Consider the following 15,473-nt stretch of genomic DNA (forward strand, 5'->3'; position numbering starts at 1 on the left):
GAAATTTCGATGTATTTGCTTCGGCATAACACGCTTCATAATATTTTTATATAAACATAAAATAACCCTAATGCATCGATAGCAAAAATGCGCATGTCCTTAATTCACAAGCTATTATTGTATATGTAATGTCAAAATAACAATTTCAAACTTACAATTGTTTCTATCAAAGACAATATCTTACATGCTATGAGGTGCACCGCAAACAATCCAGCGAAACTGGGAAGGGGAAAAATATGAGAAAACTGAGAACCCTTGCCCAACTGATATATAAAATCTGGCTTAAAGGACAAACACTTTGTGCAGAAAGAATCTCAAAAATGCCCACCAACCCAGAAATCCCTGCTCAAACCAAGCTCACTCGTAATTCCGCCAGCCCTTGCATCATGATTTCGTATATCCACCTCACTAACTTGAGGGAAACATGGGTTAGGCTGTGTAGATGAGGTTTACAAATGTGTAATGATTAATGAACGAACACCTTTATGTTGTCATAAAAGAGCAGCCAACATTGCCCCAGGATCCGTTATGGATGCAGGAGCACTGCTGGGTTGAGCCAGTGGAGATGTTGGTGTTGGCTGTGTCGTCGGACGAACTGCGATGGGAGTGGGAATGCTGACTAATTGCTCCTTTACGAACTCCTTCAGCCTGCAAGCCAATATAAGAATTATCAGCAAAAGATGTATTCAGAATCAATCTATAGAAAACATGTTGTAAAAAAGTAGAAAATTAATCACGTACTCAAATGTAAGTGTTGGGTCCCCTGAAGCAACTGTCATTCTTAGCTGGGTTCTGTCTGCTGGATCTGTCTCGATTCTTATCTGTGCACACCATTCACATAAAAGCTTTAAAACTACCTCAAGCTTTAACTAATGTTATCACTAATTTAATCATGAATGTCTGGGATAAACCTAAAACAAACAAGTTATAATGACGACTATACTATTTGTAGGGATTGCGGACTTACTAAACAAAGCATTGCTCTAGTACTTTCTGAATAAAATGTTGTACTCGCGACAAGATTGTTTGGATTGGGATCCTAGCAGAAATAATGTACATTAGTAGTTAAGAATATCAAGAAAGATAAATAAAAAAGAAGTAAAAGGAGGAACTTCAATATCATACAAGGCCAGGGGAAACAATCAAGTGGTAACTGTTGAATAAGTTTGCCATTTCAAGCAGTGGAAGTGGTCTAACACCTCTAATCTGCAAAACCAACAGGAAAGATGAATGTAAGTTTGGATAACCATAAAGAACAAGCCAGTAAAGCAACTGCAAATCTGCCACAAAAAATAATAAAAATAATGCAGATACATACCACTTCTTGAAGCTTCAAAGGTGGTCCAGGAAGTGATCTCCATTGAGGGAAAAACTCTTCCGCAGATACAGATATAGGTTGGAGAAATTTATTTAGGACAGCAGGTAGGCGAAGCTTGACATTGACCTATGAAGCAACATTAATTAAAATGGTAAACTTTTCTTGTTCTGTTCAAGAAGAGAGAGAAAATCCCTTTCCATCAATTTTGAAGGACAGATTTGGGAAAAAAATGTTTGAAGGACTATTTAATAATTAAAACATTAGGATCAATGTAGTGATGCAAAAGGACTAATGTGGCGACAAATGTTGTTGGTTTTCCTCTATTTAACAAGGAGGAAGTACTAGATAAATAGAGAAAAACCAACAATTTGACTCCTAAGTTACAAGTATATCTATGTTCCTAAACCTAGGTATACACAAAAACAGCTTTTATAAAAGATGTACAACAAAATAATATCACCTATTTAAACACTCCTCCTCAATCTAGATCATAAATATTGTATGCACTATGCTTGGAATGTATAAACTAAATTCTATGCTCTCTTAAAGTCCCCCACTTATATACTGTAATTTTGCTTTATCTCTAGCTAACGTGAGATCTCCAACACAATCCCCTCACACCAAAGCATTGACATCTTGTGCATGGGACTAGATATTTATGAATAGTCCAACAACGGCATGATATCAACTGACACAATTGACCCAACAAACCTCACTAGGATAGGCTCTGACACTATTTTATAAAAGTTTAAGTTCAACTCATCTTCACAAAACCGGTTTGTAAGGTGAGAGTTGTCCCATGAAACCCATTGAAGACAATAAAAAAGGCAGCCTAATTATCACAATATAGTTTCTTCAGCTCAATTTCAACTTTAGAAGTAGTTGTTTAATCCACACAAGTTCCTAGGTGGCCAAAGCCATAGATAAATATTTAGCTTCTCTGCTAGATCAGACAATACTTTGTTTCTTGTTTTCCAAGAAATAGTATTCCCTCCCATTCACATAGAATCTAGTGTTGGACCTCCTATCAATGGGACAACCAACCCAATATGCATCACAATACACTAAAAATTGATTATTTCCCTTGCCTTCATACAACAATCTTTGTCTTGGAGTCTTTTTGACATATCATGGAAATCACAACATTTCAATGGTCCATGTGAGAATTATGCATGAATTGACTAACAACTCCAACTCCACAAGAGGTATTAGGTCTTCCAATAGTGAGATAAATGAGTTTCCCCACCAGTCTCCAATACCTCTTTGAATTTGAAGAGGTTTCACCTTAGCCCACTATTAGCTTTTGATTTCGGTGCACATAAACTATCAATGGGCTTGCAATTTTCTAGCCCTGTCTCCTCCAGAAACTCTAGCATTTACAATGTTTTCTTTGATTGAGCCACTTCAATACCAGTAAAGTATTCAAATAGCCAAGATCTTTGGTCAAAAAGTGACTGAATAAGTGCTCTTTTAGTTGAGAAATCCAAGAGACATCATTTCCTTAGATAACTATACTATGAACATAAACAATTAGATAAACAAACTTTTCAGGGGAAGTATGACACTAGAAAATTGTAAGATCAATCTCACTTTGTTTCAATCCAAAGATTTGCTTAGTATAACTAAATTTACCAAACCATGTTGTAGATGATCGGTTCAGTCCATAGAGATATCCACATTTACAAACTTTGCCATACTTCCCATAGCAACAAATCTAGAAGGTTGATCTATGTAAGTCTCTTCCTCAAGGTTACCATGATCAACGTCATTGGTGAAGTAGCCAATGACAAATAGCAGCCACAACAAGGAAGAGTCGAAATGTACGATCTTGGCCATGAGATAAAAAATACCACAACACTTAAAGACTGAAAATATAATAAAAAGAGCTTAAGAGATTTTATTATCTCAGCTGATCTTTGTTATTTATAGAAGAAAATTACTGGGGAACACCAAAAGGTACAAGAAATTAATGCTAATATGTAAACAACTTATATAGCAGTTTTCCAATACAACTAATTACCTATATTTAATAGCTATTCAATCCCTCTCAAGCTGGAGCATACAAATTGTATGTACCAAGCTTGGAACAAATAAATTCAATCCGAGGTCCCCTTAAGGATTTTGTTAACACATGTGCAAGTTGCTCATTGGATTTGCAAACTTGGAACAAACACCCTTGGACAACAACTTTTCCCGCATAAAATGACAGTCAAGTTCCTTTGGGTTGGGCTAAAACAAGCCCCTCATGCCTGGAATTTAAAAATAGATTGCTTCCTTTTGCAGTTGGGTTTCAGCAACCATACAACAAAATATGGACTTTATGTGAGAGCTACTGTAAGTGATTTAATATTAATTTGCCTCTATGTAGACGACCTACTAGTTACTGAAAGCAATGCAGTGTAGAAATTGACAAGTTTAAAGGAGAATTATGTTTTAGTTTGACATGAGAGATCTGAGTTTGCTATCCCATTTTTTGGGATTGTTATTCTTCCCAAACACTAGTTGATTGTGGTATTAAGTTAGAGAAGGAAGAAACTGAAAAGGTATTCAATGCAACCTTGTATAAGCAGATTGTTGGTTCATTGAGATTTTTGTGCAGATATAGACCTGGCATAGCCTATGGAGTGGGGCTGATTAGTAGATTTAGGGTTCATCAAAGTATTGCTCATTTGTTTGTACCAAAGAGGATATTGAGATATGTGAATGGCACTTTGGGATATGGGTTGTTTTCAAAACATGATCGTAATATTTGATGAAGTATTTGGCTACAAACAGGTTGTGTTTATGATGTATGGAGCACCTATTTCATGGTGTTCTAAGAAGTCAGTGGTGGCATTGTCTTCAATGGGAGTTTGTCAAAACTTGTGGCTTGAGAACTTGAAATGAAGATGCTACTAGACAACAAGTCAGTCATAAGCTTGGGTATACATCCTACTGCTCATGGAAGGAGCAAGCATATTGAGACAAGATCTCATTTCTTAAGGGATCAAGTCAGTAAAGGAAAGCTGGAGTTAAAACACTGCAGTACCATTGAACAGGTGGCTGATATTTTAACAAAAGCCTCATAAGGCTGACAAATTCAAGTTGGTTAGAGAGATGATGTATTGTGGCACATGTGTGGGAAATAAATTTTCAAATTTAGTACCACATCTTATTCTCTTTCCCTTTTCTTCTCTGTTTTTGTGAGTGTGTGTTTTAACATAAAGTAGTCAACTGGCATTTTCTTTTCGGAGTAGCCTTCGAAGCATGTATTTTTTAAATTAGACAAATGAAACATAAGTTTAAATTTAAGTACCCTATCGTTACCAAACATGTAGGAGAAATCAAGAACAGCGACATCCCTGCTTGGATGGAGATTAATGACCTCAAGTGGGCATTGCACCTATACAATCAAAAGAGGGAAAATGTAAATTAACAAAATAACAATATTTGAAAGAAACCAACAGTAACAAAAGGATTCTCACTTGTGCCCGGGGAGGTATGGTTTCTGGAACTAGAGAGAGTTCCATCTTCAAATGTGTGGGAGGCAATATTAAAGCTTGCACAGAGACAAGAGGAGAAGTGTTCTTGTTTCCCAAGAAAAGAACAAGATGCCCAAGGTGAGCTCTCCATTCTGCCTTAATACCAATCTGGGCAAACAAAAATTTTAATCTAAGAACACAAGTTTAAGATGCAAATATACATGATCAAATTAAAACAAAAAATAGAGAACATTACAAAATAAATGAAGAAAATACCTGAATGTAGGGATCCTCGTATAGAACACCACTATCTTTCATGCACAAAGCATGAAATCTTTCAGCAATATTTCCAATTGGCTGCACATACAAAACGTGCAAGTTATATTCCAAAGCCGACCAGTAAATTTGTAGTAATATCCTTCTAATGTTGAACACTAGAGAAGAGAGTCTAGTGAAAGAGTAATAGTTAGATGGTCTAAATTTGTATTTGTCCAAGAAAGTCTTGCTGAAAGAATGTGGTTCATCATCAATAATAATCAAGCGTAGAAAAATATAAGATGTAGAAAATATGCGAAAAAAACATATCCAATGGAATTTTGCATTAGTATTCAGTTAGCACAGCCAGTTAAGCAAAAGACTTTACTAGTTAATGCAAGGTACCTGCACAGAGTTGGTCAGTTCTCCAGCAGGTACTATGGCTGTGGATTCAACCACAGTTCCTTCCAATCCTGAAGAAGAGATTGACCGGGTGTGGATATTGCTACTGGGAGGGCCTTCAATAGCCAATGGACCCAAGAGATCAACAAGGAGATCTGCTGAAGGAGGTTGAGAATCTACTTTACTCAAAGTCCCGTTTTCCTGGGATAATCTTTCACCTGCTGAAGTATCATCCTGTTCAGAAAAAAAAAAAAACAGGAGTGAAACTAAGAAATAGGATGAACCATTATACAGTTAAAGATGAAATCATGTTGACCAAAATCATTTGTGAAGATACACAAAGCAGAGTGAACAACAAACCACCGCACTGCTCATGCTGGGAATCTTTACAAGGCTAAGTTGGCCAACAGGAAGAGTTCCATTAGGATGACTTTGTTCAGTTACAACCAAAGCATTTGATGTTTGAGATTGCTGCTGTCGTAACCTTATGGCACTTTGTTCTGCAGTATCTTCAGTGTCTTCAGCCTTTTTAATCAAAGCAGACTGAATTTGAAAGAGTATAAAATCCATGAGTATATATCAAAAGTGATAGTGCAAATTTCAAACAAGTTGTCTCTGAATCAATATTGCAAGAAAACCTGTCGTTCAGGGAATTTAGGCATTTCGGCCAATATATTCATTAGAGCTGCACCTTTTCTACTCAATGCAAAATATTCCACAGCTCTTTGCTGTATTTCAACTTCAATTGAGCTTTCATATCTAAACATGAGCAAATGGGTTAGAAGAACCTATGGCCTTATAAAGAACTATATAAAAAACCATGGTAATAAGAAATTGAACACTGAAGAGGTCAATCTCACTTCTTAAATATTGTCCATATCTGATTTTGTAATTCAGGGTCGGGTGGTTGACTGTGCATCAGAATTTTAGCATATGTAGACAAAAGAATAGAAATAGTAGAAGTCCTGAATATAAAGCACATCTTGTAAGGTATCTTGGAAAAATTGGATTTCAACTAAAAAATTAGATGAGATAGATTGTGATTCCCCTTACGATACAGTAGGAAGCTTCTCGTGTATAATGCCAAATATTTCCTTTGGACTGCACCCAGGTCGTCTGGCTAGAAGGTGTCCAAACTCTCCAAGGATGTATGCACTGACCTGTTGAAGTGTACATGAGATAGAAATTAAACAAGTACTTGCTTTTTAACAGTGAATAAATCAATATATAAATTATGAAACTTCAATTTGCGAACAAATCAATATAAAGTACAATACTACATAAAATCCATAATAACAGAAAGAAATACTTCTTGACATCCCTCAAGCGATTATGGAAGTTCAAGTTAAAGGAACCACTTCGCAAAGATGTCGCTGTTTTGCTCTAATATAATTAAATATTTCTTACCCATTTTACAGTTTAGAAACCCTCTTAAAGAAAGTGTCACTTAGCAGAAATATTGTCCATACAAACTAGTAGCATCCAGATAATTAAAGAATGGAAGTAAAAGTACAAACCTTAACCATTGTCTCGTGTATAGCAGGTTTGTCAAGATACTCTCGAGCTTTTGCCGCAGCATAAGGCTGAGAAAGACATAAAATGCGTAGTGAATGTTTTCTATGTTAGGGAGCAGCATCATAGTCACTACAAGTTTCAAACAAACCTGTAAATCTTCATTGTTTGTAACAAACTGCACCACCCGAAACCATATGTCATCACTAACAAAATCCCCAGCCTTGTCAATTAATTGAAGAATCACGTCAACATACCTGTATAAAAAGGGATGGCATGATATCAATGTACATATTACATCAATAATAAGTTCCGATCTAAGATAACTAGGGATTTTTTATTCTATGGTAAAGAGGGTGACAGGTTTATTGTTTCTATTTTACTAATACTGAACAAAATTATATAAAAAAAAATCTTGCAATCCCTTCACAGTTGCAGAAAAATGTATAGTACTTAGTTATGTTCATCTCACATGTTCATAAAGAACACAATCTAGCAGTTCCTCTAGGCCGTCCCCAGTAATTTCTAAATTAATTGCATGTATTTGCCAATAGAAAAATTCTGATTGACAATAAACAGGGTTGGCTGTTATTTTGAATTTTATAATTATACTGTCTTTTCTCAAGATATTTCATGACAAAAAAGTCAAGTGAAAAAGTTGAATACAGGTCATCCTCAAAATAGAAGTAATAGAAAAGAAGCTACAGCAAAAGATGAAAGGACACATCAATTATACTGAATTTTTAATTTTTTATAAAAAAAGTCCATCAAATGTATGATAATGAAACCACTCTTAAAACTAATAATTGGGTGACATATCAATACTTGGGTTTGCACTCGAGCCTGTTGGGGGATTTTCTTCAAGGTCAGGGCAAACTATCTGTTTATTTGCCCATCTGAAATAGCTGAATCGTTATCCTAGATTTATTAGCACTATGAAGGAAGAAAGTATATATTGCATTTTTTAAGACTTCATTAGAGGCTAACAGTATGAAAGTAACCTTTATGAGCAGTTCAGGAGTTACATATCAAGAGAATCAATGATGAGATTTATGCTACAGTAACAATACTATTATTTAATTTCTTTAGTAGGTTCAATTACATTACCATGAAAGGTCTGGTGCAAACTTCTCAGCTAGAATAGCTGCTTTAAGTGACAATTCCTCACGCATTGCAAACTCTGCGGTGCTGAGATACTACAAAACAGTTGAAATCGCAAACTAATCATTTTATATACCCAGTTAATACATTTATTTCTTTTGTTTATTGTACTATGAGGAGGCTGTTGGGAAGTTGGTAGGGTTTACATAGCAATAGATTTTCAAATTGCATGAATTAGTTTGGAAGTAGCTCCATACCTGCAGTAGTTCTTCAACTATATCCTTTGCATTTGAAACATCACACATGCCATAAAGCAAATCTAGAGCACGCCTCCGAATACTGCATGTAAATAAATGCAGTTACAAAATCTAGATTTAACAAAAATTGGCATTCAGAATGAAACAACAGTGAATCTAGTTTAGAAAACAGTATAAACGTTCACATACAGTATAAAGGAAACTAGATTTAACAAAAATTTGCATTTTAAAGGAAACTAGTTTAGAAAACAGTATAAACGTTCACATACAGGTTCCCATTTTGAAAAAAACAAATAAAATAATTTATAATCCACTCATTAACAATACAGAGGAGACCATAAAAATTAAAACCAATATCTTGAAAAGAAAGTGTCTCCTTTGATCTCAATTCCATTTAAATTTGTAGCAAGGTCAGCAGGAATGTAACAACAGTGAATCAATGAATGGGCATCCTATATTTAACTGGCCCACTTTATATACCAATAAGTAAAGACTGGGTTCTGAATGCAAATAATTCAGTGATGATATATACAGGATCAATGATGTTAACATAATAAAACAAGTAACCTGATGTCAGGATCTTTCAATGAGGTAATAATCTGAGCTTGATGTCTTTTTATGATATCTTGTACATCAGTAACCATCAACATTCTAGTCATATTCTCCTGCACCGTAATAGCATATATGTTATGAACTGCAACATTTCATTATGACAACCAACCAATACCACCAAAGCCTTCTAAACTGTAATGAAATCTACCACATAATATTGGCCATGCAATTTTTGTCCCTCCTTTCAAACAGAAAGGAAAGAGAAATATGCAGTGAAATGTGGCCACAACTTACCAAGCCAAGATACCGAATGTTTGGTTCACGGACAGCAATAAATTTTCCAAGAAGAGCAACACATTGAGACATCATCTCTTTTTCAGCATCAAGATGCATCACCTGAAGAGAACAATCAGAATAGAGACAATAATTACAACGTCTCATTGTGAGAAAAAGTTCCTTTTGAGTAAATTGGGAGGGGTGTAACAGCCACCAACTTCACTACATGCATCTCTATATGAAGAATTAAGGAAACCTACAGAACCCCCATATGCACACTATAAGCATTCTTACAAAGATGTGCATAGAAATGAAGACAACCAATCAAATATAGAAAAAGAGAAGAAAAATATATGTACAATGAAATGGCATTTCATTTCCCTCTTTGAAGTTTGGTACGCGATATATGGTGTGCTTAGGGTAAAATAGTACAGAGTAATATCAGAGTCCCACTTATATTATTTAAGCACATGACAATATATCTACTTGAGAAGTGAATTCACAAATGAAAAAGAAGCATTTAACATAAAAATTGCTAGAAGTACAATGTAAAAAGTTGGGGTTAACTGTGCAATGGTTTCAATTAGTTTGACCAGTAAAATTCATAATCATTGGATTATCATTTACACATGCAGGTTAATGCCATATAGAGTGATCAGTGTAAAGAACAAAAATGCGGTTGTTTGTTTACAATATAGTATAGCACAATAAACATACCAGAGCAAGGGCTTCAAAAAGAACAGCATGGGATGCATTATTTTTGTTCACATTTTTTACAACATCAGTTCCCATCAGTATCCTTTGTAAGACCTGAAATAATAAATCAAGGCTTGGGTAAAATTGTTATCTAATAAACAAAAGTTTTGGACATTTCAATGTGATCTGACAAACCTCAAACAGTGACCTCCTGGCATTAGGATCTTCAATTGTAGGAAAATATTGAAGAGCCCTCATTGTTTTGACCTACATTAAGTAAAAATTGGTAAAAGAATAAAAGGAGGTTTGCATGCTGGATAAAACGAAAAATTTAGTTCAGCACTTGGTTCTCGACAATAGAAAGCAAGCTGAAAGAATTTCAAAACCTTCCTTAAACCAATGCCAATCGAAAAACATATATATTAGACAAAAAGAAAAGTTCACAAACCTGAAGCCAGGGAGACGGGATACCATAGTAAGTGTATTCTTGAGGGATATCCTGGTTCCTAGCAAGCCGCTCTAAAGTTTTGATACACTTGGGAAGACAACTCCAATACGCCTCGTGGTTGTTTGATACTAATGCAACAAGAAGACTCATAGAAGATGTCAAAACACCAAGGTCTCGTTCATCCAAAAGTTGTGCCATCCGATCCGCCCTTAAGGTAGAAGGTTGAGAAATAAGCTCTTTGAAGAAAAAACATAAAGAAAAAAGTGCATACTAGCATAATTACATTGAGATTTACCATCCATCTACGTTGACAACATCAGGGTTTTTCCTGTACAGACGCAGCAAACACAATGCAGCTTTTTTTCGGACAAGTGGTCTGCAACTGCTTGATATCTAGATCACAAAATGCAGTTAAGATCAATATTTTCCAATAAAGCCACCTATTTAACAATAATGCAATAATTTCTTACCAGCAACTTCTGCACATCAGGTGCTAAGGACTCAGCAAATTCTCTCCCACCAATATTTCCAACCTACAAGAAAACCCTTTTGCTCACATACATTGATACCACAATGATAAAGAAAAAAACTTAAAGAGTCATCTAATGTGGACATTTTATTAGTTTATAAATTATATATTCATTGAAGGTTCATATTAACAATTAAAAGATTTTAATGGAACATAATCACCAGAGGATGGTAAAATGATTAGAAGAGAAAGTCCACCACAAATTGCAAAACTTGTTGAAAGACTTCTTCTTAGTACCTTTAAAGTTACTAAAAAAGTAATGTATGCTACCATTAAATGATCAATATGACGAGCAATTCTAGGAAAGGTATTACCATACCATAGTCAATGCTAGACACTGGAAGGTTTCATTACGACCAATGATATCATTGCGCACTGTATTTATAGCCAACCTAAGAAAGTCATGATTTTCATTAAGCAAACTTGAAGTTACAATGTACCCAACCTGCAGTCATTTATGAGGATATTAGAATTCCTTCTTCACAGTCTATAGATATTTTCTCTGCTAGGTAAACATGTAAATGAACTGAAACTGAAACAACGCTCTAAAACAATGGAGTAATGTATATATCAGCAGAGAGTAACAAGGCATCACGGAGGAGAACAAAATACCTGTTTTTCAGGATACTTTGGGGCAGATATAAGGGAAACAGCTTCCATGTGACCAAAATCCACATCATAGCCAAGCATGTATATATAAAGCATTTTCCAAACATATTTCTTTTTCTCGTATGGTGTCAGAGCCTACAGCAGAACCAAAGGTAAAAAAAATTAAATACAGCCATTCATAAGTGTAAGACATCAATGTTGTTTTGAATAACAGCAAGAACAAATTGATGGAACTTGAGTAATAGATGAGTAGATATATTTTACTTTCAGGAAAAACCGGAATATAAAAACAAACCAAAGCATTGAGATAGAGACAGTTTTGGAAAGGGAAAACAAAAATTAGAAAACCCTTCTGCTCTAAAAGCCCAAAGTCAACAAAATAAATAAAAATAAAGGATTTAAAAAATCAGAAAAAATAAATTTCAGAAACTCATTTTTCTATAATTCAAAGGGTAGTTTAACAGATATATAGGAAAAAAATATCCAAAACAACAAATATAGAAGAAATAACAAATAAAACAGATTTCAGGACACAATTAAACCAACTTTGGCTCCAGGAGTTACAATTGTGACAGAAAAATAAAGAAAATCAATTAGTAAATTGATAGTTCTGAAACCCTCTGGTGTGAATTATATGATTCCATTTGAGCCAAAAAAATGACAGTTTATAATAAAAACCATAGGCACCATTAGAGTGTTAAGTAAGAACTATGTTGGCAAGGATAAAAGCAGATCCCAACAAAGAGTTGTGCAGCAAAGGCAAAAGTCAAACAACAGTATTCTGCATCCAATACCACAGTCCAATGCTAGAAGAACTCTTTAATGTGAAAGGTTCCTCATATTTAGAAACTAGTTCATAACCCATTGAAGGTGATGGTAAAATGAAATTCCATCATTGGGTACTGTTTATAATAAACAATCAATACTAAATGTTTTAGTTTACTAGTCGGCAATGACATTGCAATCCTCAGAGTCATAGATCATCAATTTCTGTTACAAAATTGTATTCAGAGCCACACATTTGGAAACATACAGATATGCGTGTGACTGTGTCAAAGTGACCCAAACACACAAATTGATTACACATATGTTGATTCTTGTGCTAAGAAAATGATGTGCTGCAAAATCGCACACACCTTTGGTTCCTATTTATCAGAATTTTCAACTAAGCTTATTTTAGATTATCTTTTTGGATTTTGAGTTAATTTCTCTTCCATACATTTTCACGTTTAATTTGGGTTTTCAGGTATATTCCAGAATATTTTTATAAGAGATATTATGAAGAAAGTAGAGAAACAAAGAGTACATAAGCTCAAAATCTTACTCAAATCTCCAAGTTCATATTGGAGAGAATCAAACAAACCATCTCCGTATCTGAAAATTAAGGAGCTATAGGCCTAGAAGGATTAGAGCACCAAAAATCCAAAACAAATCAGGAAAAATGACTCCCACCTAATATAAATGAGATTTTATAGAGAGAGAGAGTTGTCAGATGGGGAGCTTGCATAAAGAGAATTTGCGCTTCGGGTTAGAATAGAACTAGAAAGCTCCAAAGGAAAAGTCACAATCAATAATGGTATAAGTTTACAATTTTATTTTTTTCTTCCATTATTTAGGATCAATAATTTTCTGTTAGAACGAAGACAGCTTGGTTGGAATGATAATTTATTTGGATTTCAATTTCATTTAAGTTTCCTTCTATTCAACTGAGTGTTAAACTTAATGATACTGAATTGATCATTTACAATCTTGTGGGTTGTTAGGAGGATGGAAATTTATATATGACCTGTCTAAGAACATGCTAAAAATACCATAATCATTAATTTTCTATAAATACTGTTGAGTGGGATTTTTTGTGAGTAACATAGACACCATAAATTATCAATGTCTTTATTCTTCTTAGAATTCAAGAACAAAATTAATTAGGTTTTAGAAACTAAAGAGAATTGATGCGGCAAGAATTGAGTATTATTAATCCAGGGAATTCCTCCATCAATCGATAGACTAGATCTTAGTTAAGGTAAAATGCTAAAAGATAGTAGGAAAAAACAAATGAAATTGGATTGACGGTGTTTCCAACATTGAATATTTACTCTCTAACTAACTGACATAGAAAATATTGCATTTTCATTCTAGCTTTTCACAATTTAGTTACTGTGTTGTATTCATGTGGGATTAAGTTACGCCCTAAAACCAAATAGTAAGAATCCTTTCAGGAACAATACTAGACTCATCCACTTTACTACTTGATTTTATGCAATAGCAAATTTTAACCATCAGAATGCAAGGCCAGGACCATCTTCTAGATTGGAACTTACTGAAATTAAGTTAGAAGAAAGATAGATGCATCTATAGAGGTTATAAAACACATAACAAAGTCTGATGACAGATATAATAATATAATAGCCGAACAAATTATAGTATATTTGAAGTCAATTCCTACCTTAGAGATACAGAGAGCAATTTTCTTACCTATCATTATATGGCTTCCAATCATTCTTTGCCACACTAACAAAATGGGCACCAGAATTTATTTTAGAAATAAACTACGCTACTTGCAATGTATTAGATCTACTTAGTACTGAATCTGTTCAAACTGAGAAGAACTGACCTTCTAGCACATAAATATCTACACATGAGCTATTAAATCGATGGATACCAGCTGCCATTCTATGTCATCTTCAATGTTGCAGCCAAACGAACATTATTATAAGTGAACACATCAGAATAACTTAACACCTAAACCAAGAACGGATACCTAACTGTACAGAACACTCTATAACCCCTACAATTTCAGCTTATTGCTAATTTTTCCATATACTCGTCAACAACTAAACTATCACGAAAACCTTCGTTTTTCCCGCAGCTGTAAACCAGTACAAATCTCAGGTCCACACATCACAAACTCGCTAAAGTCCAACTCATTTCACCATTCAAAGCACGTCCGATACCTAATTTTCCTCTATCAATTTTAAACACCAATCCCGACACTGCCAAGAGGTCATCAATTACAACTTTCTAGGTTTCCACTGCCTCTCGAGGTGATAACAAACAAAATCTCGAGCAACAGAACCAGCGAGAAACGGTGCAGAAACAACAGGAACTAAGTGGAAAAAGCTGAAAGGAGAAGAGAAACCCTAACCGAACCTTCTCATTTTTGAAGCGCGTGCGTATGTTGCCGAGTTCCTTGTCCACACGAAGCCTCTCCTGCTCCTTGTTCTGGCAATTGCGAATATCGCTTATAAACACGGAGAGTCCTCGCATCCCCGACATCGCCATCACCTATGGCGCTCACAGATCCCTCTCTTCTCTTCAGATCCCCAAACTCAATTCGGTTGCGGATTCGATCCGATCCAACGCGAATTTTGAACGGTCGGTGATCTTGAGCTCCGAATTGCGGAACGTCGAACGGAGAACAGAGTAGGAGAAACAATTCAGTTGTGTGTTACGGTTGATCTAGACCCAAAAACAGTTCGTCAGGAGAGAGAAAAGAAAGAAAGAAATAGAGAGAGAGAGGGTGGACTGACGGAAATTGAAAAGGCCCTCGAACACTGCTGGAACCACCTTTTATTTTCCATTTTCATACCATTTTACCAATTCCGTCATTCCATCATTTTCTGTTTTTCTTTTTGCCACCACGGGACTTTTCTTTTTCACATACTTTAACATATACTCAATTAAATTATATAAATTATTAAAAATATGCTCTTCTTGTAGTAGTCATTGTATGTGTTTATTAAATAAAAATGTTTTATAAAGTGTTTTGACTGTTTTTATTTCACCATTTCTTTTAAGAAATTGGTTTGGTTTTTGCATTTGGTGTCTTTTTATCCGCTCATGATTATGATATTTATTGTCTCTCTTTGGCCTCTGGTGTGTAAGTCAAGAACGTGTGGGAAGGGTCAAAGACCTAAAGTCATATATGTCCTCCTACTCTTGGAATTGGAATTATATCACAGGGTGCATTATCACTCTTGAACCACATTTCCTAGCTATATTCTTCTAACTAGGTTTCGAGGAACAAAAAGATAACCAAAAATCTAAAATCGGATTGTGT

At 34.9% G+C, this 15,473-nt stretch overlaps 1 protein-coding gene across 1 annotated transcript; it reads right to left on the reverse strand.

The window, feature by feature from the left end:
- Nucleotides 1-94: 94 nt before the first annotated feature.
- Nucleotides 95-15,058, reverse strand: LOC137835668 (AP-2 complex subunit alpha-1). The gene is made up of 27 exons (XM_068644273.2): nt 14,564-15,058; nt 11,420-11,551; nt 11,127-11,252; nt 10,749-10,811; nt 10,574-10,671; nt 10,279-10,486; nt 10,026-10,097; nt 9,852-9,944; nt 9,153-9,254; nt 8,874-8,971; nt 8,307-8,388; nt 8,056-8,144; nt 7,100-7,205; nt 6,954-7,019; nt 6,490-6,596; nt 6,297-6,401; nt 6,075-6,195; nt 5,797-5,979; nt 5,440-5,670; nt 5,056-5,136; nt 4,783-4,947; nt 4,614-4,700; nt 1,319-1,444; nt 1,126-1,206; nt 968-1,039; nt 742-821; nt 95-648 (listed from the first exon to the last, which is right to left on the reverse strand). The coding sequence occupies exons 1-27, from the start codon at nt 14,693-14,695 to the stop codon at nt 492-494; spliced, it is 3,063 nt and encodes a 1,020-aa protein (XP_068500374.2). The 5' UTR covers nt 14,696-15,058; the 3' UTR covers nt 95-491.
- Nucleotides 15,059-15,473: the final 415 nt, after the last annotated feature.

The sequence above is a fragment of the Phaseolus vulgaris genome, chromosome 5 (assembly GCF_051622355.1).
Source record: "Phaseolus vulgaris cultivar YP4 chromosome 5, ASM5162235v1, whole genome shotgun sequence".
NCBI lineage: Eukaryota > Viridiplantae > Streptophyta > Magnoliopsida > Fabales > Fabaceae > Phaseolus > Phaseolus vulgaris.